The sequence below is a fragment of the Curcuma longa genome, chromosome 5 (genome assembly GCF_044706935.1).
Source record: "Curcuma longa cultivar G26 ecotype Majalengka, Jawa Barat chromosome 5, ITB_CL_G26_1.1, whole genome shotgun sequence".
Classification (NCBI taxonomy): Eukaryota; Viridiplantae; Streptophyta; class Magnoliopsida; order Zingiberales; family Zingiberaceae; genus Curcuma; species Curcuma longa.
Genome location: NC_133865.1, coordinates 3,792,054 through 3,819,761, shown reverse-complemented (window position 1 = coordinate 3,819,761; position 27,708 = coordinate 3,792,054). Strand labels below are relative to the sequence as shown.

At 37.8% G+C, this 27,708-nt stretch overlaps 2 protein-coding genes and 1 pseudogene across 2 annotated transcripts; 1 reads left to right on the top strand and 2 right to left on the bottom strand.

Annotated features, from left to right (window-relative positions):
• Positions 1-1,255: 1,255 nt before the first annotated feature.
• On the top strand, positions 1,256-11,007 carry LOC141829443 (uncharacterized; annotated as a pseudogene).
• Positions 11,008-12,932: 1,925 nt separating this feature from the next.
• LOC141829201 (xyloglucan endotransglucosylase/hydrolase protein 2-like) lies at positions 12,933-13,963 on the bottom strand. Its single transcript, XM_074716619.1, has 4 exons — positions 13,807-13,963; positions 13,644-13,744; positions 13,386-13,579; positions 12,933-13,320 (listed from the first exon to the last, which is right to left on the bottom strand). The coding sequence occupies exons 1-4, from the start codon at positions 13,961-13,963 to the stop codon at positions 12,933-12,935; spliced, it is 840 nt and encodes a 279-aa protein (XP_074572720.1).
• Positions 13,964-15,226: 1,263 nt separating this feature from the next.
• LOC141829402 (IAA-amino acid hydrolase ILR1-like 1) lies at positions 15,227-17,101 on the bottom strand. Its single transcript, XM_074716863.1, has 4 exons — positions 16,647-17,101; positions 16,349-16,474; positions 15,940-16,242; positions 15,227-15,865 (listed from the first exon to the last, which is right to left on the bottom strand). Exons 1-4 carry the CDS (start codon positions 17,064-17,066, stop codon positions 15,356-15,358), a joined length of 1,359 nt encoding a protein of 452 aa, XP_074572964.1. The 5' UTR covers positions 17,067-17,101; the 3' UTR covers positions 15,227-15,355.
• Between the last annotated feature and the right edge of the window lie 10,607 nt (positions 17,102-27,708).

Sequence of the window (27,708 nt, the reverse complement as noted above, 5' to 3'; positions counted from 1 at the left end):
TTGTAATACTCGCTGATTGTACGAGATTTTTCCACCTTCAATACATTATCAAATAGAAGAAAAATAATGAACGTCGCGTGCATAGGACCGTGAACATAGTAATCTTAAGGAATTATAAACCATATTAAATTGACAACTTGGGCCAAATTGTATTGGGTAAAATTTTACTTCTTTTGACGAGATACAGTAGGTTCTTGGAAGACATTATAAGAATAGGCGATGAAAAACTAAGGCGTGCTACCTCGGCATCTCTAGCTTATATACTATATATGGGAGGGACGAAATCGAAGGTGTTATAAGGCATTATCCCGGATTTTGATTGGATTTTTCGCAAGGTGCAAGTCCATGTGTATTAGTTTGTAGATCTCAAGCGACGGTAGTATCCAAGTTGTTGATGACTCTGTTCCTGAGATGAGATTGATTTTGTGATCTGTAATGCTTTGTATGACTTGTAGATGAGCATGCAAGTGTTGTGATGTGGAGGCATGTGAGACTATGGTGTCTTGGTGTTGGTGGTGTCATGGGTTTGATGTAGTTTCTTGTGTAATGTGTCATATATGAGTGTCTAACGGCTAGAGCTGTCTAGGCTATGATGCTGATCTTTTGATTGTATATTTAAGAGGTCTAACCTCTTTTATTTTATTTATATATTAATAATTTTTCAAAAAAAAAGAAAATATTAATTTTGATTTTGATTTTATATTTTTATTATTTATTTTAAAAAATAAAACCTAACCAACTTAACTTGTGATTGTTTGTGTCACTTAACTCGAACGATATGATGAACAAACATATAGATTGAGGCCTTGCCCAACTCAATGAGATCAATTTTATTAATAATTAAAATATTGTTTATTTAGCTCTAATTATATATGAATTTTATTTTATTTTAACAAAGTGTCATTTATCTTAACATTCTCCATATATAAAATTACAAGTTATCTATTTTAAATTTTTTATTTTTATTTTTGTTAACCCGTTATATAGCCATAAAATACAAATTATATTTCTAAATATTTCTTAAGTCAGTCATTTTAATACATTTGTTAACTCATACAAAATGTTACATACGTATAAAAGTATAAATCACGTATATCATTGTATTTTCCAAATAATCGGTTTGAACAATTGAACCAAAGACGAGTCGGTGAATGAATTCGATTCACCAGACCGGACCGAACCGAACCGGACTTCTTCATCCACGACTCTCGGTCGTCCCCTTCGGCTAATTTCGCACCTCTCCCAACAGTCGCGAAGGAGGATAAGCACCGACCCAAATCCCTCTCCCCGATTCGCCCCCTTCCCGTTCCTCTTCTCGATCGCTCCCTATTCGCCGCCGGCCAATCCTTCACCCGCCTGCCGTCGTCCGCCGAGCCCTCGGTTGCCTCAGCTAGGGGTTCCTCTCGTTTGTCCGCAGGTGACGACGCCCCGGATGCCTCCCTTCTCGAGCGCTTCTTGATTTGGAAATCGGGCTGATTGGAAATTGATGGTTCGTGCTTGCGGAGGGATCGAAGGTAACCAAATCGGGGAAGATGCACGGCTATGCATGGGCGGGAAGGTGAGAGGAAAGTGCGCAGGCTCATTCGAGTCGGTCTCCTCGCACGGAGATATACAAGAAGCATCTCATCTCGATCGCTTGCATCGGAGTTCGTTATCTGCGTCCGAGACGCATTTGGATTCGTTCCTGAAGGTACCTCCTTTCTTGGGTTATGGGCTTGCTACTGTATATTTGTTCTCAACTGATTGGGGATTACAGATGTTTGGACTATTTTATGAACTGGCTATTGCGTGTTGCTTGGACGCTTTCTTACTTTCTTGTAGGATGTATGGTCTTATTTATGAAGTTTGAGTGGTTCTTCTATCTGAGTTTGCCCAGCAAAGTTTGTACCTAGTATGATTGCTCGTGCCCTGTAGAATTTAGAACAAGTTGGCAGTTTTCAAATGGCCCAGATGCACTGAAAAACTAACAATATAATCTACACCAAGTACAGTTCGAAAATAAGTTTCGATGTGAGATGTTGGGACTCGTGGGTTGTTGTTATTGTTTGGAAGCCTTCACAAAGAATATTTCAGGCATTTTGTGTGGTATTAAACACAACAATTTCCTTGGAAATTGAAGTTGTGTTTCAGGTAAAGTTCACGCCATCTTTCGTGCATATTTCCAATTTATGTTAAAGAAAGAGTAATCTTTGTACATGAGGCTCCTGTAAATATATTGTTGCAAAAACTTGATTTTCTTAGTGATACTCTTGCTTACGTAGCTGAATACTTTGTGATTCAAGCCTAGTCTCTAAGGTTGCATTTGAAAAACCTGAACTTTTCAATATGACCCATTCTCTATAGGTTTCATGACTAGTCATTACAAATTGTGCCATGTTTCTCTCTCTCTTTTATTTCACCTGCATTTTAACTTCATCTTACTCATCTTAGCTATAGCAATTTGTTTGTAGTTTACACATGCTTTTCAACTGTCCAATGTTTGATTCAAACAATGTAGTTCTTCTCAACAAGTTGGATACATTGATCATATCCCTCAAAGTGCACTATGCCCGGTTATATCACTACTAATATTCAAATTAACTAAATTTCTTTCTCTCTCTCTCTCTCTCTCTCTCTCTCTCTCTCTATATATATATATATATATATATATATATATATATTATTATATATATATTCCATATGAGTTCAATGTTGTATCCTTACTGAAATAAAATATAGTTGCAAATAATAATTAGATATTTTTTTCAAAGTTGAAAATATGATAAATCGAAGAGTCTATTGATTATGTTATAGAAATGTATGTAAAAATTGTAGTTCTTACAAAAATATAGGCTGACATGATCAAATTGGTCCCATACCCCATATCATCTATTGGTATTGGTTGACTATTTGCATTATTGTTCCAAACTAGGACTATGACCAACACAAGAAATTGAGATTTAAAAAATTAAAACCTTGCCTAATTGTATACAGAATTGTTAGTACAAACCTGATCATATCTTTTATTGTTCTTCACAGGTATCAGAGAGGATGTTTCCAATTCCATCTTACCTTGTTACAAGTTTATTTGGTGGTGCCTTATTTGATCACTCTTTAATAGCCTTTTTTTTGTTTATCTATCATTTTCTTTTTTGTACAAAATTAATAGCTAAAGCGTGCGAGAGGAAGATAAAAGATCATATCCAAATAAAATGCATTAAACATTAATGCAATAGACTACTAGTGAATGATGAGGAAATAAAAGAGCGATGGAAGAGGAATTTTTATTAATTTTTTAATGAAGGTTTAGGTGATCAACTTAGCTCAGGTATTTTAAGTAGGCTAGAGGAGTATAGAAATTTAAATTTTTATCATAGAATTCAAACTTTAAAAGTAGAACATGCTTTAAACGGAATGCAAAAACCAAAAATGATTGGATTAAATGATATTCTGATAGAGCTATGAAAGTGTTAGGGAAGTAGGACATTGAATGACATACGATGTTATTGAACTTGATATTGAAAATAAAAAAATACTTAATTAGTAGAGGGTAAGCAATCTAGTCTCCTTGAATAAAAACAAGGGCAAAAGTCAAAAGGACACTCCTTTTTTATTGAATCGTCAAAGGGGTGTCCTATGTTGATTTTTTATCAAAAAGGCACCCCACCTCCTTGTAAAATGATATAAATGTCCTTTAGTATTGTTCATCTTCGGTCTAAAATCCTGAACTAGTCAGGTGTGTTGTAGCAGCTATGAAGTCGTAACTGCTACAACATGATTTTTTTTAAGACTAAAATTAGTCGGAGTCTCTGAAAAGACTTTAAACGATATTTTTTGAGCTTGAAATTAGGTTGTTATGGGTTTCACCTTACAACTAGTTGTAGATCTCTGAATGAGCTTTGATTTGATATCTTGTGCATTTTATGGTTCAACCTGAGTAAAAAATTATGGTCTCTCAAAGTTTAGGGTTTAATATTTATATTGTAGCAGCTACGAAACCGTAGCTGCTACACAGTTGTAGCAATTACAATTTCGTGGTTGCTACAACTGAGCTGCCACATAATTGTAGTAACTACGATTTCGTAGCTGTTGCATCGTGAATGTTAAATCTTAAACTTTGAGAGGTCATAACTTTTGACTTGGTTGAATTATGGGATGCATAATATATCAAATCGAAGCTCGTTCAGAGATCTACAGCTAGTTATTGGGTGAAACCTGTAATGGTTAGGTTTCAGGCTAAAAAAATATCATTTAAATCTTTTTCGGAAGCTCCAAACAATTTTTGTCAACATGGGTGTCCTTTTGACTTTTGTCTAAATTTTTTTTCCATGTTGTAGTAGTTACGAAATCGTAGTTACTATAAGTATGTAGCAGCTACAGAACTGTAACTACTATAACTGTGTAGCAGTTATGATTTCGTAACTGCTACAACGTGCATGATCAGTTCAAGATTTAGGCAGGAGATGAACAATACTAGAGGGCAGTTATGTCATTTTACATGGGGTGGAGCGCCCTTTTGATAAAAAATCAACATAAGGCGCCCTTTTGGCGATTCGATAAAAAATTGGCGCTCTTTTGACTTTTATCCCAAAAACCAAAGGAGACGTAAAATTGTGTGAGGGAGATTAAGTTAATGAGTCATACCATAGAACTTTGGAAAAAAGTGATAGAAAAAAGACCAAGGAGACTATGGTGATCGAAAATCAATTTGGATTGATGCTTGTAAAATTGATAATAGAAATTATACATCTTCTCAGATAACTAATTCACTGGATGCATCCAAAACACGTTATCATGATGCATGTTGTTTATAGATGATGTTATTTTAATAGATGACACATGTGAATGAGTAAATGCTAAGTTCGAATCTTGGTTGAAAACACTTAATGTGAAAAATTTTAGACTTAGTAGAATAAAGAGAAATTTAAATTTAGCAATATTAGAGGTAGTAAGGTAATTGTTAAGATAGGAGATGACGAGTTACCTGTAATTAAGAGCTTTAAATACTTAGGATTATTTTTATAAAAAGATGGAGGGATTGAGAAATATTTTAAATATAATACAAACATGATTAAAATGAAGAAGAGCGTGATGTTCTTTGTGATGGTAAAATACTTCTATAACTTGAAAAAAAAAAATTCTACAAAATAGTAGTTAGACCTGTTATGTTATATGAAGCTGAATGTTAGGTTATGATTTGAGTACATGAGCAGAAGATGAGAGTTGCAAAAATAAGGATGTTAAAATAGATGTGCGGACATACGAGGATGATAGGATAAGAAATGAGAATATAGAAAGAAAGTTGGGGTTGTGTCTATTGAGCAAAAACTCCGAGAGACGTATATAAGATGATATAAACATGTACTTAGATGACCAATAAATGCTCTAGCTATGTGATGTGAAATTATGTCAAATATGCACATTACACAAAGAAAAGCAAGACAAAAGAAGACTTGGTCAGCAACGATAAAATAAGATAAAATATATTTAAATATATAGGATGATATAGTAAGAGATAGAACTCAATGGCATAGGAGGATCCATATAGCTGATTTCCATCTAGTAGGATAAGACTTGGTTCTTGTTGTTGTTGTACAAAACTGGAATAGTTGTTGATATTATAAAATAATCCTATTGATAAGATGGAGCTAAATCCCTCAGTTTGTCATTTTGTTTATACAAATTTTAATTAAGAAGCTTCACTCTCAGAATTACGAAGGTCTAACACATGGTTCCATGTATTATAAACCCACAATAGCTAGTAGGTTCACAACAAGTGGGACCTCTACTTTGGTTGTTGAATGTCTGTGGCACAATAACCTTTTCTCTTTATTAAACAGATGGGATAAGCAATTCTCTTCTAGAGATGCATAATTTTTGCAAAATAAATTTGTTGGGTACTTTACCTAGCTTTTTTTCTCCTTGGGTCAGTGTATACAAACTCGATGTTGGGACTTGTTTACTTTTGGATAACCCTTTCATGTTGCAACCTTGATTCAATGCGCATCTGAAGCTTTGTATGATATTTGGTTTTCCATAATGCGGTTTTCTTATATCAGTCTTTTTGATTTTTACTACAGGATGGACGAAAAATACATGTTGGTGAATGTGCTCTTTTTCAGGCTCGGAATGCTCCACCTTTCATTGGAATAATTCGACGTTTAATGAAATGCACAGAAGATTCTCCTAAGTTGTGTGTCAACTGGCTTTATCGACCTACTGATCTTAAGCTTGCAAAAGGCATTTTACTTGATGCTGCCCCAAACGAAGTATTTTACTCTTTCCACAAGGATGTGATTCCTGCTGCCTCGTTGCTTCATCTGTGTAAAGTTGCATTTTTACCTAAGAGTGTTGAACTTCCACTGGGAATACCAGCATTTGTGTGTAGGAGAGTATATGACATTACTAACAAACGTTTGTGGTGGTTGACTGATCAGGATTATACCAATGTGAGTTTTTTTACCAGTCAGCCTTTGTTGTGCAGTACAATAAGACACCACTTTCTTGTTCTGTTATTCTCTATGAAATTATTGATCTTAATTCTTCCTCAGGAACGTCAGGAAGAAGTTGATCAACTTTTGAACAAGACTCGTCTAGAAATGCATATAGCAGTTCAATCAGATGGGCATTCACCAAAGTCTCTTAACAATACAACAATCAACCAACAGTTAAAATCTGGTTCAGATAGTGTACAAAGCGGTGGCACCTCCACTCCTCAGTCTAAGGGAATGAAGAGATTGAGGAATGATCAAAGCATGGAGCCAATCAAAGGTGGCAAAGGCATAGAACCTGTGAAGCAAGACCAGGGAATTGAACCAATCAAGCGACAGCATTCTTCCAAACTAAGTGATGAAGGATTTATTGATACTATAAAGTCTGAGAACATTAAGGCAGAAATTAATAAAATGGCAGATAAAGGTGGGCTTGTAAGCATGGAAGGGGTTGAGAATTTGGTCAGTTTAATGCAACTAGGTAACAAAGAGAAAAAAATAGATTTGGCTGGTCGGATAATGCTTGCTGATGTCATTGCAGCCACAGAGAAATCTGACTCCCTTCATAAGTTTGTGCAACTCAAGGGAGTGCCAGTGCTGGATGATTGGCTCCAGGAGGTTCACAAAGGAAAGAATGATAAAGGTAGTACTTGCAAAAGTGAAAGTTCAGTTGAGGATTTTTTATTGTCTCTACTTCATGCGCTCGAAAAGTTGCCTATAAGCCTGAATACTCTGCAGAGTTGTAACATTGGTAAGTCTGTGAACAATTTGCGCAGTTATAAGAACTTGGAGATCCAGAAGAAAGCTAGAGGTCTTGTTGATACTTGGAAGAAACGAGTTGATGCAGAGATGTCAAAAGTAAATGATGGAAAATCTGTTGGATTTAGCCAACCAGTTTCATTGCCAGACAAGCCAGGTCATTCTGATGTCAGTCAAACACGACATAAGCACACTGAATCAACTTACAGAACGGCTAAAATGCCCAACACCCTGTCCTCAGCAGGTAAGCTTCTGACTAGTAAGCCTGGAACCTTAGATTCTACTAAGGAAATTGTACCTGCACCTGTTGTAGTTAGTTCAGAAGATCTAGAATGCAAAATAGTTGCAAGCAGTGGGGGGTTAGTGTTGCCACCTGTAGCAATTAAAGAGGAAAAGAGCAGTGGTTCCAATCAGTCTCATAGCAATGATCAATCTTGTTCTAGTGATCAAGAAAAATTGATGTCTTCTTCACAGAAGGAAGAAACAAAGAGTTCAGCCACTGCATTGGTGAATACCACCAAGTTAGGTAGCACTACCAACCACATTCAAAGGTCAAGCAATGGGCTTTCTGTAACTAACATAACATCTGGAGATCCAAAGGAAACTCATTCTGGTAGGTTTGAGTTAGTCAGCAAGGTTGTGGCAGCAGAAAATGCATTACAAGGTGGACTGACATGTCAAAAGCCACTCAATATCCCTATTGGTCATGGAGATATCAATAGGTTGATTGTTAGGCTTCCTAACCCTGGCCAAAGCCTGGGAAAGAATGACAGTGGAATCTCAGTTGAGGAACCATTGGTAATGGGCAGCAATCAGTTGCCTTCTGGTATGCCAGACAAACAAGATTTGAATGATGATGATAGAATGAAACAGAAGAGTGATGTTCCTTTTTATCATATCACTACAGAAATGATGAAAGAGATGATACAGTGTTATGTCAAGGCAATGAGGTTGAAGAAGGATTAGTTGGAAATGGAGAAGTTAGCTCACCAATGGGTTCTGATGAAGAACATAGAAGCAATGTTGAGGTAACTGTAAATGTTGCACATCCTGATACAACTGCCTCTTTGACATCTGGGAATGAAAATGGAGCTTGCTCAACTGAACCAAGGACAAAAAATTCTTATAGTTCTATGCATGCCTTGGTAGAAAGCTGTGCCAAATATTCTGAAGCTATCATTCCTTTGGCAGTTGGAGGTGATACAGGGATGAATCTACTAGCTACTGTGGCCACTGGGGAAATTTCCCAGTTTGACATAATGTCACAAATCAATTCAGTTGGAACTGCACCTGCAGTGGAGGAACAATGCACCAGCAATGATGCATTTAGTTTATCTTGTGACGATGATATGGTTCAGAAGAATATTCAATATGATGAACCTGGTAATGCTAATTCTGCGATGCAAGGGAAGAAAGTTGGTAATGCATTTGTAAAGATCTATCACAAACTGAAGATGCCAGGCCTACAATTAACAGTGCTAATGTTTCTCAACTGCAGGACAACAAATTAAATGGTCATCAAACAACACAATATACTATCACCTGTATGAGTTTGTTTGATAAGTGTAATTCTACAAATGTAGAGGTAAAACCTGTGGAAGAAAGAATGGGTAAAGCTGCATCTGTACCAGTAGAAGTGGAGCAGGGCAATGGGGTTGGAACTTCAATTGAAGATAAGCAAACTACTGAAGTGCAAGTTTCTGACATGTGTACATATAGTAAACCTAATTTTATGAGCACATTGAATGATGAGAACACATCTTTTCGTGATGATTACATGGAAGATGACAGTAGGTTCACATCTGATGGAAAAGTAGATGGTAAGTGTGATATAGATGTCACTAATTCTGATAGGAAATTAGGAGTACCTCTTGTTCAGGATGATATGTCAAGCCATGTAGTGGAGAAAGTGTTAAGTGCTTCTATCTCAACTGAAAGCCTACATAAACCTTCAACCCCAGATGCTGTAGCTGAAAATGCTGATTCCATTGTTTCATTTCCTGCTGATAATATTACTTCTGCCATGGCAATTGATGACTCCAAGATTTTGCATTCTGATCACACACAAATCAACCTCTTGGAGTTGTCCCATGAAGCAAAGGAGGACAACAGTATCCCCCCTCGTAGCACTGATGAACCAGCAGTATCAGCAGCTATTTCTTTGGCTGCTGCTGAAGTGCCATCTACTTCTAAAATTGAGGAAATTGAGAATTCTTTAAAGTCCTTTAAGGCATCTGGATTTGATGCAGAAGCTAGTGAGGATGATATTATATCGTCAGTAGACTGCTCCTCATTGAGTATTGTTGCCGAACCACTTGTTGCCATTAGACTTGAACTCGATCTGAATGAAGTTATTCCTATAGTTGAAGGGAATCAAGACCAGCAAGATATCTCTTCTACAATATGTTCATCTGCAATTCACTTGCCTACTCTGCCTCCCTTTACAAGTCCCATATCAACCGATTTGCCTGCTCAGTTACTGTAGTTTCACCAACCAAAAGGTATTTTGTTCCACCTCAAATTTTGTTGAAGGCCAAGGATGAACCTGGATGGAAAGGCTCAGCAGCTACTAGTGCATTCCAATCAGCAGAGCCACAGAAATTATCTAAAATTCCTGATATGGTCCCATCTGATGGTGTTGGAAAGAAGAGCCATCCTCTGCTAGATATTGATCTCAACATACCTGATGAGGAAGTTCTTGCCGCATGGCTTCTCAGAGTTCTATTCAAATGATGAGGACTACTACTGATGATGATTCACTCACAAGGACTGCTCCTGAAGTCGATCTTGATTTAAATAGAGTTGATAAGGGTCTGGAAAATGGCCAGTCCTTGGCTAGCACCAGTGGTAGATTAGAGGTGCCACTGTTGCCCATGCAAGCTGCATCTGGAGGACTCCCTGCTGGAAAACAAATGTTCTGAGGAACTTTGATCTGAATGACAGACCAGACATTGATGGGCTTAGTACAGAAGCAGTAGCAAGGAACCAACAAGCAAACTATTCAACTGTTGTGCCAAATTTGTCTCCTGTTACTGGTGATAGAACAAATTCCGAATGTGGTTATACTTTGCCTTGGTTTGTTCCTAACCCTTATCCAGTTGTTGCTGTGCCATCTCTTCTGCCTGATAGAGGAGATAAATCAAATCCAGTAGCTGCAACTGCAGAATCTCTGATGATTCCAGGGTCATTAAGTGGTGTTAACCTTCATGGCAATATTTATTGTGGTACTTTTTCATCATCTCCAGCAATGCTGGTTACTCCAGCTACATCATTTCCTTTCCCTTTCCTCCCACTTTTACACTAGCTCCGGTGTCTGTATCTGGTGGTTCAACATCCTATGTTGATGCTTCTTATGGCAGTCATTCTTGCTTCCCTGCTTATTCTTCACTATTTGATGGTCCTGCTAGAGCTGTTTCATCTAATTATCCAAGTCCCTACATGACAAGCTTTCCAGAAGGCGGCACTAGTACTATGAGTAGACAAGTCTTTGATTTGAATACTGGTCCAGGGAGTGCAGATACAGAAGGAAAAGATGAGAAACTGCTTTCTGCATCAAGACAACTTTTAGTCGCTACTTCTCAGGCATTCATGGAGGATCAGGTCAGAATGTATGGTCTTCCTACTGTAGGTTCAAAGAGAAAAGAATCTGAAGGGAGTTGGGGTGCAGAAAGCACCACTGAGAGGTCTGCTAAGCAAGTCTTGTGGAAGTAAGGAGATGATCAAAGAAACAGTTTCATCTGTACCTTGAACTCTGGTGAACTACCAATCCATTTTCTTTGTTTATTTATGTTTTTGAAATGGTCAAATGATTAAAATACATATTATGCTTTGTTTTGCAGGCACAATCGTGTGTGGAATTTCTTTCTTGTATTACTTATTCACTAGGTTATACATACAAACAAAAGCTCACATCCTAGTGTTTGCGTCAAGCATGACATTGGATCTTTGGGAGGTGATTCATTTCTTTCTATAGTTCTTGTTAATGTTGAGATACTATTCACTCCTTGACATTTTTCATGTCCTCAGGCTTTTCTTAGCATTTTAAGGGATTTCAGGCAAGTTTGCTGTTTTTTCTGATGGAAATCAAACAATATCAGGTTTTATATAGAATGTTTCTTGTAGAAGTTAATACATTCTATAAACTTTACATTTTGAAAAATACATTTGCCATATAATGTGTTTTTATTTATTGGATCTATCAGGGGCATGTCGCCTTCTTTTACCTTTTGAGTTCTGCATTACTGTTTTGTGTTTTAGTTCCTGCATGACTTCTGATTTCATGTAAACCTGCAATACATACATCTTTAGTGCATGTAATGTGTCAGATCATGGATCATTATTGACTGTTCTTGATCAACTTTGAAACCCGTTGCTTGGTGCTTGAACATTGCAATATTTTATCTGCTTTCTTATTTATTTCACCAAGCACATCTTGAGCTTCTTTTGCTTATGCAGAAGGTATATGACTTGTAAATATTTTGAAGATTTTGACCTTGTGCAGATAATTAAAATGTTCGCCTTCATGTTCTTTTTGGTATAGATGATAGCGTTACTGACACCATACTTTCCATGGTAACTTGACACCATCACCATAGCTCAGTTGTACAAAGTAATCTATGAGACAAATCTTCCGAACCACTATTTGTTTTTGTAGGTATTGTACTTTTATTGAGTGTAAAAATAGTGTAACAATTTTTTTTAGCTTAAAAGATCAAACTTCCTTTTACTGCTTTTGGGTGGATCTGTCACTATTGCAACCTTAACTCTATCTGTTTGCTTCAACTATGTCAATTAAACTTCTTTCTATATTACTTTAGCAAATCCTAACATCTATTTGTAGTTTCTAACATTTATTTGTACTTGGGTTGGAAATCCCTTTTGCCATTCTCGTTTCTGAAAAATTAAATTTTTGATGGCTTTTTCATGTTCTCTTTATTGTGATTCTATTTTGCTGAAGTATAACTATGGGAATTGTTAGCAAAATTCAATCGGCTATTTGTGTTTTGAAAACATTTAAACAAATCAAACTCAAGCCAAGTTTGAATCAAGTTCAAACTAAAAAAAAAAATCAAGCCAAGCTTGAACAACCATTTCAACAGCTTGGTTTGTTTTAGGCTTGGTTTGACGATTACCTTGTCAAAAAAAGTTTGAACATCATACAACTTGACTTAGTTTGACTTGTTTACTATCCTAATTGCAATCATATAATAAGAATATAATTCACATTGATTGTGAAAATTACTATAGTTATAGACATTCAATAATAATATACTTGTCTATCACTAAATATATTAATTAATAATTCTCTTATAACTTAATTGTCTAGAGGTCACTATTAGAGAAGTTTGGCTTACACTTAAGAAAACTGGAAACTAAGAGGAAGCTCACGGGGGGAGTTCAATGGAGGAGCTGCTACACCCTCACTCTTAAATGGGCACCGAATATGAAGGCCACTGCTGGATGATCAGAAAGGGAAGTGCAACGTCGAGTTTATCGATATCGGATTCTGAGAAGGGCTAGGAAGAGGTTTGGAGCTTCTGAGAAGAGGGATCATTTCTCAATTACAATGACTTGTGTACAAACAACAACAACAACAACAACAAACGAAAGTAAAGTCGGGCACCAACAATTCGGTAGCTGTGTTTCTTATTGTCTCTTCTTAAAAGCTAATGCACGACTATCTCGTGCGATATTTCACTCTCTTTACTGCATTGGGTTGCATTCAGGAGGCAGGTGATGAGGAAACCTGGCCTTGTCTTGGCAGTAATCGTAGTACAAGTAATTCCTCTTCACCTTCGCATAAGCTTCCTTCTCATCAGGACTCAGCTCTCTGTACCTCTCCACATTCCACCACAGCTCGCCGGATGAGCAGTCCAAACCGCCATCCGAATTGCAACCCTCCACATCGAATCCTTGGAACTGAGCCAGAAATGGTGCATAGTCCCAGTTAATCTTCTCTTTGCCTCCATCTGTTGCCCAATCCTCACCATTCCAAATGCTGGCCTCTATTCTCATTGGCCGAGTCAGATACTCGACTCCTGCACGAGACAGGTTTCGAAAAACTCGGACGGGGACATCATCGACAAAGAACCTGAAAAAGGAATTTAAAGATGGATAGGATCCCTCTGGTTTTCTATTCAAATCAAGGATGCTTACACAGTTTGGTAGGAGTTCCAAAGTATTTGGTAGTGATGGAAATCAGCAGTGGGGTCAAACCACAAGTAGACCCTTTGCTCCCTCTCTCCATGGCTGTTAATGAAGACATTGGTTTGGAGAGTGATAGGTTTCCCTTCTCTGTTGCCCAAGAACTCGAAGTCCAGCTCGGCATGGTCGCTCGTGTGAGACGATAACTGGGCAAAATGTTTCAGAAGCTCAGAAAGAAAGAACTAATGGATATGAACAAGAGTTTCTCACATAAAATGCAGTGACAATTCCAGAAGTGTCTTTATTTGGCTGCTTCATCATCAGATCGAAGAACCCTGAGCTGTAGTTCAACTTGGAACCGAATCCAGAACCTGTTGAGAAAACATCGATCATGGATAAACTTTATCGATCATGGATAAAAGTATAGAATTACCAGAGGATTTATCCATGGAAAGTTGGATCTGTCTTCCTTGATCCTGGAAGGAGACATGGCTTCTGCCCCATGTAATGACATAGTTCTCTTCGAAGCTAGTGAAGTTTTGATCATTGCATCTCGCATTTGCGAATTCTAACCCACCAAGCCAAACCATTACGAGAGTCGTAACACTCCGTAAACAGTAGTCGGAAAACATGATCTTGCTTGCGGATTAAGCCTCTACGACACAACTATGTAGGCGTAAAGTTATACACACAACTCGCATGTTTCATCCACCAATGAGTTATCGGATAGTAGTTAGCCCATGCACTTTGAGATGACTAACAACGCAAGCAAGATTTCTTCAATGCTTATGAATTGTGATGCAACCCAGGTGAACCCGGTCGGATTGTCGTCCTATCATAATCTCATATGCTCAACCGATGCCCCTCACAATAACATAGGTCCCCTAAGTCCCGACCTTCTCTACTTGAGCGGTTATAGCGGTTCTGCAACGATGATGGAATTGGGCTAAGCGGGCTCTCTCGGAGACCAACCTTCGACAATCTTTGACACAAAATCGACCCTAGTAAGGCTGCCCACTTGGAGAGCGACGTCGAGCTAACAACCAAAGAACATCAGTAGTATGGATGGACGGTTGCTCCCTTGGTACAACGATCTGCTCGAGTGGCTGGTTGGTGGGCAACGCCTTGCTCGTGCGGTTGTCCATGTAATCCGCTCAGAGCTGACGTAGCGGTCTATGTGGACCGTCCACCTTTATAAAGGTGGTGCAAAGGTAAATGAAAGTATGCTTTTTCTTCTCATTCGTGGAGGCTAATCTTCTTTGTCTTCCTTTTTTGAGCTCTTAACACTCTCTCACATGCAAGCCTTCCTTCTTCTAGTCCAACACTGACTTAACCGTCGGAGGAGTTACATCGGCAACACCAACTCTCGACTGACGTACTTTGATCCATAGGACTCCGGTAGCGGACTCGCCGGAGGACAATCATCACCGCCGTCTTTGAGGGAGGAGAGGAACTTGAACGGGTGAAAAAGGACACCATCAAATTGTTACAAAGTTATCTTTTTCTTCAAAGGATAAGTGGTGATGACGATGAGTTATCACCTAAAGTCCCTGTCCGTATGGCCCATAGCCTCCTTTTTAGGCTTGTAAATCGTGCTCGAAGCCTGCTTTTGTAAGTTATTGACTAATGAGAATCAGGGTGTTGGTGAAAAAAACAAGCAATGGGAAAGTGGTGCGACTGCTTATAGTTGAAAACATGCTTAAGCATTCAAAACTCATGGGCAAATCTAATCATGCTTTCTTTGTTCTGGCTTTGAAACTGATTCTCCTTCAAAAGTTCATTTCTAAGAAGAAGAAGAAGAAGACTACAAGAAGAGAACAATGGATGAACTGCAACAAATTAAAGCCATCGAGTGAATAACAAATGAATAAGCTATGGCTTTGGAATTGAAGAATGAATCCACTGTCAAACATCACAATGACCTCTATACAGTTTCTTTGGTTAGGTAGAGGTAGAGCTTAGCGATGATACTCTCAGTAGAACTAGAAGATGGTCTTGGCAGATTGAAGGAGGTAGTGATGCGCAAAGGCGGCATGCAATGCGGCTCCGATGGGCATCACATCCTCATCCATGGTGAAGTAAGGGTTGTGTGGAGGATGAACAGACCCTATCCCCTCATTTTTAGTCCCAAGTAGGAGCAATGTCCCTGGCACCTTCTCCAAATAGTAAGCGAAATCCTCGCTGCCCATCACTCGCTGAGCGATCTCTGTGTTCTCGTCGCCGACGACTTCCTTAGCCACCTGCTGGACATACTCATGGATCCTCCGGTCATTCACGGTCGGAGGAATCTGCAGCAGCTGCTCTGATTCTAAGAACTCAATTGTCGCGACACACTGGTACACCCTCACCTGTGCCTTGATCACCTCTTGAATTCTGTTGGTGATTTCATGGAAGACGGCTTTGCTGAAGACCCTGAAAGTGCCCGATATCGTGACTGAATTCGGGGTGTCGGTGTAGGAGTTGCCGCCGTCTACTTTAGTTACTGATACCACCTGCAGTATCGAAAAACCTGAGTCTCTTGAATCAAGATTCAGATCGAAATTCGGCGGGGGATGAACTAAAATACCTGAGGATCGAAAGGATTGGCTTCTCTTGAAACAAGATTCTGTAAACTGATCACAGCTGATGAAGCAGCCAAGATGGTGTTGATCGTTGCTTGTCGAGGTCCGTCATGTCTTATGACGGCCCTAAAGTTGCCGCAGCCGGCCAGGAACTCGCCTGCCCTGGAGGCCACAACCCCAGTAGGAAGGAAGTAGGCTACATGCATGGCGAAAATGGCCTCCACGTTCTGTAGGGCTCCATCGAGGATCATCTCTGAGGCACCAACTCCCTTCTCCTCTGCCGGCTGAAATATCAGAACCACAGTTCCCTGATCCACCAATGCAACAAAAACAATCAGTTCCCACGCCATTGAACTCGATCCCCTACATATCTAAATGAATTCGATCGGAAAGGCGGGCGATTCGAAAATTTACTTGCAGTGTGTGTCTCAGTTCCTGAAGTATTTTTGCTGCTCCAAGCAGCATGCTGACATGGGCGTCATGGCCACAAGCATGCATCTTGCCGTCTACCTTGCTCTTGTGCTCCCATTCAACTAGTTCCTGCCACAGCAGAACCAGTTCTGATTAACGAGTTTTCTTTCTTTTTATAGTAAACAAATCGATAAGAACACTCTTTCTTGGACTTGCATAGGCAATTCGAGTCCAATTTTTGACTAGAAATATCGTTGACTGTGATGCCAATCGATCACTGATAATCGATAGATTTAGTTACCTGGATCGGCAGCGCGTCCATGTCAGCTCTGAGGGCGACGAAGGGCGGCAGCCCAGTGCCGACGGTGGCGACGACGCCGGTGCCAGCGACGGGGTACCGGTAAGTGATGCCGAGCCGGTCGAGCTCGCGGCGGATGACGGCGCTCGTCCGGAACTCCTCGTGGGAGAGCTCGGGGTACTCATGGAGCTCCCGCCTCAGCCGCAGCATCCATGCTGCAGTCTCCGGCACCTGCGCCATCCTCTTGATCTCCGCCGTCGACGAGCGGGCCCCGCCGCCGGGCCGCTCCTCCCACGTGATGCCCTTTGGGAACACGGCGCACTCGTTGCGGCAGCCGGAGCCGCCCTGGGAGACCGCCGGAAAGGCGGCCGCCCCGCCGCCGGCGAGGAGGCAACAGAGGATCATGCAGGAGAGGAATTCCATGCCGCAGAGAAAAATATCTTCGGCTACAAGTAAAATTGATCAATTGACAGAGGAAGAAGAAGACGATACATTTATAGTTGAGATCGATAGGGAAGCTTTTCGACGTAATGGATCGAAACGATCGGGTGGCAGACGCCACGTTGACCAAACGAGCAGACTCTGGAGTGGACACGGAAGTGGAAGTGGTAGATAGATGGCATGGTTTCCACGTGATAAATGTGGGATGTAACCAGTAGCGATCTTGGACACTAGTAGCAGGGAAAAGAGTGTTGGCGACCGCATAGAACGTGAATCATGATGTAAAATTATTTTCATCTTTTCAGCCCCGACAGAGTTGATGAGGGGCACTTGTCAGCTTTTCCTTTCAGATTCTAAGTCGAAAGATCTAAAGATGTCTCATCGTATATTTTATCTTAAAAGTACTTTTTATTTTAACATTATTGAAACAACTGTTACAATATTACAATATATAATAGTTACTTGTAGTCCGTAGGACGTAGCGTAGATGATAAGCACATGTTATTTCTAGTGTAATAGTTAGGGATGAATCTTTTAAGAATTTATGGTCTGTTATAAAACCCACTATACGTCTTCTATCTATGTATCTGAATTTACTTTCCTACATATTTGTGGAGTCAACTCTAGAGGAGTTGTTAAGATATCTATTTTTTTTATATAATAGTTATTGTAACAACTATAATATATAACATTTAGTACAACACTATTGTTAAGTAATTATTACAACTATAATTTTAATAAAATTTAAATAATTTTTATCAAATTGATAAAGAATATTTTTGATATAATAGTTTCAAAATTTAATATGTAGGATTCTAGGTGGAATCTGCTATCCTAGCAACCCTACGATCATATGTGAGAAGATAAATCGAGAAGTTATAGTTGACCACGAAGGAGGAGTTCCTATTTGTGGTGCACTATTTCGTGGAATGTAAGTAGCGGTTATGATAGATTCGATAGAAAAGAGGGAAGAGTGTGTATTTTTCGTTGGCGATTTCTTGGAATAAATCGTCGCATCTTCCTTCGGTTCCTTATGAGAGATATCCAATCAATCAGAATAGAGGTTAAAGAGGGTCTTTATACTCGTCGTGCCCTTTATATGGAAATCAGGGGCTAAGGAGCCATTCCCTTGACTCGTACTTATGAGAATTTGACTCCACGAGAAATTGAACAAAAAGCTGCTGAATTAGCCTATTTTTATAGTGACCGACACTATTGTCGAAACGGTTTCATAGTAAAAAAAACCTCCCTAAAAGATTTTTTGAATGTACAATTCCACTGTGTTGATAAAGATCCCACTGCCAAGACAGCATCTCAATTAGAGCTGTCAAATGGGTTAATCCATAGCGGGGTGGGTCAATTCATGGCGGACTCATCATATGGCGGGGCGGGACGGGCCAACCCACTAAATTGGCGGATTGGGAAATCTCTAATCCAACCCAACTTAAGGCGAGCCGCGGGTTAGGTGGGCCAATCCACGGGCCTATTAAAAAATAAAAAATATTAAACATTTTAAGTTTGAATTATAATTTAAATTGATTAAGTTGAAATTTTTAAGTTTGAATTATAATTTTTAAGTTTGAATTGTACTTTAAATGGATCAAACCCATTAATTCATTAAATTTTCTATTTTAATTTTAAAATTTAAAATAAATAAATAAACTTTCTCAACCCGCGGGCCAACACGTGGGTCGCGGGCCTAGACGGGCCAACTCATCTGAACCCATCTTAAAATGGATTAATAAAATTTCAATCCAACCCGCCTAAATTATTTGGCAGGGCAGGCCAATCCGGTGGGCTTAACCCAACTTGATGGTTATAACCTCAATCAGCATATCCCTCAAGGGGGATTTTATTTGTTGCTAAGAAGACTCAAACTTGAAATTTTTGGCAACATATATCTCTATGCTTACCACTTGGATAAATCACTTCGATAAATAGGTAAAATTCAAGATTATAGAATTTAGAGTTTAGTCACGATTATACAATTGCAAAAGTTACTAACTCGTTATTATAATATTATAATAATTTTATATTAAATATTATATGTTATATAGTGGTTAGAGAATAATTTTTATACGTTATAATAATTAATTGCAGTTGTTATAATAATCCTAACACTCAAAGTAAGAATATTTCAGGATAAAATATATGATGGATGTACATTTGACTTTTTTTTTAAATGACGATTTATATAATTTACAAGCTAATTATTTATTTTTATCGTGGCTCGCTTGTATTTTATTCCCGAAAGAGAATTGTGGTCCAGTTGAACGGACGGGACCGGTTGAAGGTTCGTGGTGGGGCCATCGCCAGCTTCGTCTACAAAAACATCCGACTTAAGTTCGTGGTGGGGCCATCGCCAGCTCCTCAAATTTAAGTACGTACGTACCAAGGGAGGAGCTTCAAAAGTTTTCAATACAAAAATGAACATTATTTTATTTTTTTTAAAAAATATATCCAAAAAAAAAGTGACTTAATTTTTTTAATCTAGAAAATATAATATCCTTATTTAAGTTGTTATAGTTCCACGATTGGTCGACCAGATTGGGCCCTTTGGAAAAAAAAAAGAAGAAGAATAGACTTGGTATATGGGTTTTGGGATTGGGAATAAGATTTAGGAATCGAAATCTGACTCAGAAGATGCTCAAAGATCGAAATTGAAGTAAGAAAGTGCTTGGGAGTCGGAGTCAAATTCGGAAGATGCTTGACAATCAGAATCCAAGTCAAAAGGTGTTCGAGAGTTGGAGTTGGAGTAAGAAGGTATTTTGAGAGTCAGATTCGAGATGCTTGGCAATTGGAGTCAGAGTTAGAAGGTGTTCAGGAAGGAATTAGGTCTAGGATCCAATGACACTTAGATTTTAGAAACCAACACTCGAGAAATCAACTTGAAGTAAAAGGCTCATCGTATCCTAATTTGGAAAAGAGAGTGAAGTTCTAAGAGAATGTCAGGTGCAATAATAGTAGTTAATGATGATGAGTGTTAATGTTCATTATCAATGGAGCGTTATCATGAGATAAGATCGCAAAATTATTGTGGAATGAAAAAATAATAAGGAATGACACCTGTTGTGATAGAAGATTTAAGTATCATAAAGAACGCCGTTACACAAAAAGCTATCCCGAAAGGGTGATAATCTGAAGAGGAGGTATGCTCATTCTCATATAATCATCTTTTTCATTTCTACTATCTTCCTTGCTCCAATTCTCATTTAAGCATCGGAGGGGCATTACTGGGATAAGATCGGTGCCCTCTGATTGCGTGTTGACCTTGGGTAGGAAAATTCTTCTACCTAATACAGAGAACGCAAGGAGCATTCAGCTAGCGAACATTTAAAGGAGTACTCGGTTGACTAACATTCGAAATCTACCGTATTATATTTGGCACCATCTGTGAAAAATTTTGAGTTTAAGACATTGACGATGGTACACACACATCAACATAAAAAGAGGATTTCATCTCGCGCTTCCACCTCGGAAGAGAGAAAAGCCCCTTTGGATTATATTGAATTGGTACAATTGATTCGAGCAATAGTGGAGGACGTGCTTCAACGAGAAAGTAGTCTGAGAGATCGCTATGTTTCTACTGAAGCTAGAAGACCACCGCAGCCCATGGTGATGAATGACATGCAACCTGATCCCCCGATCAGTCCATCTATGCCTCGACCATTCTCGAACCGGCATGAAGAAAGAGTTTCTTGGAGTAGATTCAAGAAAAAGTCTACTCCATTTACAAAAGATATATTGGTAGAAGAATTACCTCCTCACTTTCATTTTATACAAGTGGGAGAGTTTCCGCCTGTATATAATATAAGTACTATATTGGGTAGATAGCCTTTGGGGCTATTGAGGAGCATTCATAATATTAAGTTCTGCCTCAGTTCCTCCTCACTTTCATTTTATACAAGTAAATGTTGTTTTGTTGCATCAATATTTAGATGCTATTAGGTGTTGGGTTGTTGTGATCACTCTTTTTGTCATACATCTCTTAGTATGTAATTTAAAGCAATATCCGATTGAATCCTGAGGGTGTACATTCAAAGGTTTACAAAAATAGCCTTGGAGGTGTCTTCTACTACATTAGAGATATTGATCAGTGCCTTTTCTAAATGCTTGAAAGAAGTTGAATTTTTTTGATCCCTAATAAAAAAACCTCCCGTAGCCTATGATGAATTATTGGGATGAGTAGAGAAGCACATTCACATAAGAAGCCTAGCGATTACAACAAGAACAGAGAATCGTAGGAGGAGGATTACATCAAGGAGAAGGTTCGTCTTGAATAGCTCATCCCTGAATAACTCGAGTTCAGCCAGCACGGTTGGAGCCTCCTTTTCTGAGATATCCAAGAATAATGAATGTGGAAGCTCCTAAAACAATGGTGGTAAAGAAAAGGGTGCTATAAATCTATGAAGATCAGCAAGTGCTCAAGCTAGCATCCTTATTGTGCAAATCATATGGAGTACGATTATACCACCCAAGCCTGCAAGAGTTTCTATCAGGAGATAGGGAAGCATATCCACCACTCTGATCACTCCTAGAGTTAGGAGATATTGAGATTCAATTTGTTCCTTATCGCCCGGGCCCCTATCATGCAAGAGGACGGGGCTTCGAGAATAGATGAGGTGCCCGCTTAATAGTGATGTCAAGATCTACAAAGATGAACAATGAGGGGCAACCACATATATATCAATCTACCTATGGTATCTATTTCAATTAATTTTTAAAAAATAATATCAAAGTTATATAATATATAATCATATCTACATGAATATTAAATAACATCAAACAAAGAGGAGTATTGAAATGTACAAAAACATGCTATTATATTTTACAAAAGTCAATATCAAATTAATAACTTAGAGGTAGGTAAGGTAGCTAGCTAGCTAGATGTATTTAAACCATCATCAATCATGATAATTGATGATGTGTTATATGGGAGAGCACATGATTAATTAACTAGACTTTGATACATGAGAAGTCACTACAACATAAACATTTTATATATTTGCCTACCATGCTCACACTCTTAGGCCTTTTAATTGTCTTCTACATCATCTTCAACTCTTATTCTAATCATATCTTCAACTCTTATTCTAATCATATGCAACTATAATTTCAACTCTTATTCTAATCATATCTTCAACTCTTATGCAACTATAATCGCAACTCTTATTATAATAATATCTTCAACTCTTATTCTACTCATAAAGACCTCTTGTTCTAATATATCAAAGTGAAGGGCACCTAATAACTAATTAACCATTAACCACCCTTCTTAAATAAAAATTCTTTAACTCTATTCTATTCTTATGCCTATGTTTGATCCCATGTCATTGTGTTATCTAACTTTTATTCATTTTTCAACACTTTTGGTACGATAATGATAACTTTAATAATTCGCACAACAATAGCAAGTTTAATAATGACAAGCCATCCATTCCATTACATTAGTGCATCCAATTCCAAGGCATTATATGCTTTAAAAGTGATGTTTAAAAGTGATGTCTCACCTAAATTATATATATGCATATAATATATTTTCCTTTCATTAAGCAAGGCATTAGCATTGCTATCTCAATACTTTTTAAGGTTCTAGCCAGAAAAAATACATGGGATTTTAATATTTTTTAATAATAATAATAATAATATTTTTAAAATAATAATATAGTTTGGTGCATAAAGCTAACTTCCGTGCATAAAACAATCCTGGGAAGGAAGAGTATATTATATGCAATCTTATTTATTTTGAAAGATTATTTTTGAGACTCAAACTCGTGATCTCTAAGTCACACAGTAACAACTTTATTTATTGTGTCATATTTCACTAGTAAAAAAATTAAAAATTATCGATCAAATTTAATTTTAACTTGTAAAAAATTAAATATTATCAGTCAAATTTAATTTTGACTTGTAAAAAATTAAAAATTATCAGTCAAATCTAATTTAACTAGTAAAGATTAATATTATCAATTAAAATAAATCAACTAAAATTTAAAGGAAAAAAAATTGGGAATGGATGTGAATAGAGAATTAATAAATTTCATCAACCAAAGCAAAGCAAGATAAGAAGCATTTTGATAATATGTTGTGACTTGTGATCTAGGATTTTAAGAAAAAAGGTTTAGAATTTAACTCTCATATTATTCAATCAACTAATATATGACCTCTTTTATATATTAATGATATGATTTATTCTTCCTAATAAAATTAAATAGATATATAAAATTAATTCTTTCAAAATTTAATAAAAATTTTACACTATTATATTTTTCTTATATTTTTAAAAATATAATAAAAATTTATTGAATATATTATTATTATGAATTAACTAGACTCGATAAGTAGATTTGACACAGGAACACACCATATGTTTTAATGAGTTTGTATTTGTCGTTTTCGGGGATGTTTGAGTTGGTTAATGCGGGATAGAACGGAAGCATTAATATGTCAGATCTAAAATGATAGGATGTTAATGGCGAATCTGAATCCCTCGAGTGAAACGATTGATCATTAATGGTCTACGATAGACATTTTGAGTCGAACGGATAAAGATAGTAAATGTCCTTTATGCAACCATTCACAACTACAAATGGACGAAGACCCTATATAAGAGGCTACGAGCAGGAGGAAAAGGGAATGCACAAAATGCAATGATCCAGAAACTCCATCCACCTTTATTTTCTTTTTTTTCTTCTGTCCTGCAGTTCGCTTGACAGTTCTACCTATGATAACATTCGGGTACATGCTCAATTTATCACAATCAACCTGTGCAAGGTTGCGATCGTGGTTTTGCCATTGTATTTAGAGAAATAGATGTCCAATGTGACCTCATAGCACCGTCAGAGAGGATGAATCTGTTTTAAGGAAACTACATCAAATGCATAACTCAGTTTCTTCCTTTCCGACTCATCGCTCAGACAACAATGACCCATTCAGACTCAGGATTACTTCTCGAGTAGTCACCCACCCTTCTCGACCAGTAGCTACACTCTCGAGCACTTGGTGTTCGACTACCCACTCAGCAATCTGGCGACATAGCATCCCAACTCGATGCTCGATGACCAACTCAAGCTCCACTTCCCACTCAAGCTCAGGAAGCATCAGGCCACTAGGCTTCACGACACTTAGGAACTCAATTGCATCCAGCGACATCCCACTCGGCTTAGGAAACATTTGGGTCATTCAAACCTCACGACATTTGGGAGCACTCAACATATGACCATCAATGTCCCACTTAGGCTTGGCAAACCATGCAACTCGGCCTAATCAACCCAAGCTGACCGCTTAAGTTTATCTGCTTAAGTCATCTCAACAGATAAGTCTGAGTTGGATTGTTGTAATTTTCAATTCAGCGTGTTCCTTGTAATTTTGACAAATATCTCTAATAAGATTGTGGGAGATTGTCCAACATTTAGATGTGTCAGAGTCAAATTACTAGCGATTTGGATAGTCGATTGAGAGGTAGTCAACTAAGGGGTAGTCGATTGAACCAGTCAATTAGAAAACTTACTGTGAGTTTATTTCAAGTGGTGCAGTCGACTAATGACTTATAGGTAGTTGACTAATGGTCTAGTTGACTGAAGATTTATGATCAGTTGATTGATGCAAGAGTTGACCAAGGAATCGCAGAAAAAGCTCATAAGCTGTGGAACTCGATCAAGGTAGTTAACTGAAAAATGATGTCCAATCGAGTAATGGCCTTGGATGAAGGAAATTGTCATAGAATTTGGTCACAAGTTGGAAGAAATGTTGATGGACAAACAGTTGATTGATGGTTTCTGGATGAAGCAGTTATCGCAAAAACTGATTGTGCGTGGAAAAAATAATTATATATATCAGTCAACTAATAATATTTCATTAGTCAATTGATGATGTTTCAACAGTCAATTGATGGATACCACACCAACAAGATCATGCCAACGAAGCACTTCATGGAGGAGGTCTTTAGAAAGGGTTCAGCGACTGAAACAAAAGACTTGATTTACAATAAATAGAAAGCTATCTTGTTATATTCTATTCTTGTTGAGCCTCGTTGTTTTAATCCTACTCCCTTTTGGTGAATCTCTTATATTGCAACTATGAAGACCATGAAAGAGATTTCTCCACCTCTAGCTTTTTGCTAAAGAAGAGAAAAATATTAGATTCTAAGAGTGTGGGTTAAAGGTCTTGGACATAACGATTTTGAAATCGTAAACTATGTTAAATAACATGTCATATGCTATGTATATTTTATTTTCTTTTTATTATTTTCATTGCTAATATTTTTGTATCTTTGCTAAGATCATAACAAGAGAGATTCATTTTAAATTGTAGGCATACATGTTATTCATCCCTCCCCCTCTAGTGAATCTACATACCTACCATGACCAACAATTAGTTAACTAATCCTAAATTAGTCAACTATCCAATCCACTCAACTACAAATGATAACATTTTGTTTGCTAGTAGATCAACTTGTTTTGACTTCCTAATTAACTCAGCCACCATCAATGATTGACTTGCCTCATCGTTCGACTGACACTAACTATAGGCTCCAAATAGAAGCATTCTATTTGATGGCTAAAGCCTGTGAGTCAATTGTCAACTCAACCTTCAATCAACTGAAGATATTTAGTCCAGTAATACGTCGACTACGACTATTTTAATAGTCCAATCTACCTATATTAAGATTTACTTTATCCTAAGTGCATGCTATCTCAACATTTAACTTATTAAGTTGTACTTGTCATGTGTGCCATGAGGTCATCTCCCATCAAATTACTCATCCCTCATGCACCCAAACCTTTGGCTTGCTCCTTCTATCATCCTTTATGTCTTCACCTATGTAGTCCACTTGACTCAGTCATACTTTGATGTTCCCTTATATTGTAGTCTTTTATATGTTTAATACTATTCTTCTTCAATGTCCATGGACTTTAAGTCTTCGAGTTATCAACCAATCTTAGCCATACCAATTTGTCTCTTTGTGTATTTCTCCAAGTTTTGCATGACTGAAATATACAAATCAAATACCAATATAATCATAATTTAAACTATTTACCTAAATATCAAATTCCAATGATGGATAGCTTAAGGGATGATTGCACCAACATTAAGAACATTTTCATTATTGTCTCAAGGAGATTGGAGTTGGTTTAATAGCTTTGACTAGAGTCGCAAAAAGTGGACTTCATATGTGAAAAGTAAAGGATAACATGTGGAGTGGATTGTTACCTCTGTACATCTAAGGGACTAAGGACCTAACTAAATGTGTACTCTTGATGATGTAAATCTAAGACAATTGGAAGATAATGAGATATAAGACTCCATCCAAATTTTCTCCAAAACTACTACTTCCCCTCTATATACCAACTAAAAAGGAATCATTCATATTCCCTAGCGTGGAGTAGTCCTATAAAATCATAAGATACTTGGCAATTCTTCTACCCAGCTTCTTCCAACATGATCCAACTTGATCTTCAAACCACGAACTGACTCTCTATTTACCACTTTTGCCTGACCATTATTTTGTGGGTAGGTTATTGAGGTAAAAGATTGCTTGATGTCGAGCTCTTGACACCACTCACGAAGTTTTCATCTCTGAAATTGCCTTCCATTATTAGAAATCAATTTGCAAGGAACCTCATACCTACATATAATATTCTTCCAAAGGAACTTGAGCATAACAACCTCTGTAATAGTAGTCATTGCCTCTGCTTCTACCCATTTAGAGAAATAATCGACTGCTACCAATAAAACTTCTTTTGATTAGACTCCATTCAAAAATGACCTACAATATTCATCCACCATTGATTTAATGGGTAGGATCCCGAGATTGCTCTTCTTGGGGAGGTAACATCCTTTCAAGCATAACCACAAGGGGAGGATTTGGTGTAGACTGTTGCCGTAAGAGTTCCTAAACTGTTGCCGCCACAAGCCAACTTAAGTTTTTTTGCTGCTAAGGTAGGCGTTCCCAACTTAAGTAGTGGAACCAATCCCTTTCTCCTGAGGTTGATTTTCCTTTGCTTCCTTGCGCGCCCCCCATCTATACGCCTCAACTTGAATTTCCACATACGGTGCCAAAATGATCTGGTCTAAGATCAAGGGATGGGTCAACTCTCGTCGAATCATCCTTTGTTGACTTTTGCTGAGTCAACTAATGTCAAATAGATCTCTAAAGAAGTTGCTTTATTCGGGCCTGTCTTTAATAGGTTAGCTTCGAGTGGATCTATGTTTGGAGTGATGTTGTTGAGAAGACAGAACCCCCATGAGGCAGCTTCCTTAGAGGAGAATAATAAGAGGTTACTTTGGCATGACCACTCTGACACTCAAGTTAGAGTTGGAGAAAAGAACAGAGAACAATCAAAGAATGGTAGTTTCAAAGCAAGTTGTGCATACATTATGTCACTGAAAATTGCTACCTTATATAAAGATGAAGAAGACGAGGCGTTGGATCAAAGAAGAAACTCCTCCCTCAAAACAGTTGCACCCCTTCTCCTTATTTAGTGTCATCATTCAAAACGACTATATGATTCTGGGTGGCCACATGATTTTGGGCATTCGTAATCAACATAACTTTCTTGCATTCATAACCAACACACCTTTCTCATCAATACTCATTATTGTTGTCAAGATAATTGATGAG

Coding starts and splice junctions, on each gene's coding strand:
- LOC141829201 (XM_074716619.1), bottom strand. CDS start 13,963: ATGGTTTGGCTTGGTGGGTTAGAATTCGCAAATGCGAGATGCAATGAT. Junction 13,745..13,806: donor TTCCATGGATAAATCCTCTG/GTAATTCTATAC, acceptor TTTTCTCAACAG/GTTCTGGATTCGGTTCCAAG. Junction 13,580..13,643: donor GAATTGTCACTGCATTTTAT/GTGAGAAACTCT, acceptor CATTTTGCCCAG/TTATCGTCTCACACGAGCGA.
- LOC141829402 (XM_074716863.1), bottom strand. CDS start 17,066: ATGGAATTCCTCTCCTGCATGATCCTCTGTTGCCTCCTCGCCGGCGGC. Junction 16,475..16,646: donor TGGACGCGCTGCCGATCCAG/GTAACTAAATCT, acceptor CTGCTGTGGCAG/GAACTAGTTGAATGGGAGCA. Junction 16,243..16,348: donor AACTGAGACACACACTGCAA/GTAAATTTTCGA, acceptor TTGGTGGATCAG/GGAACTGTGGTTCTGATATT.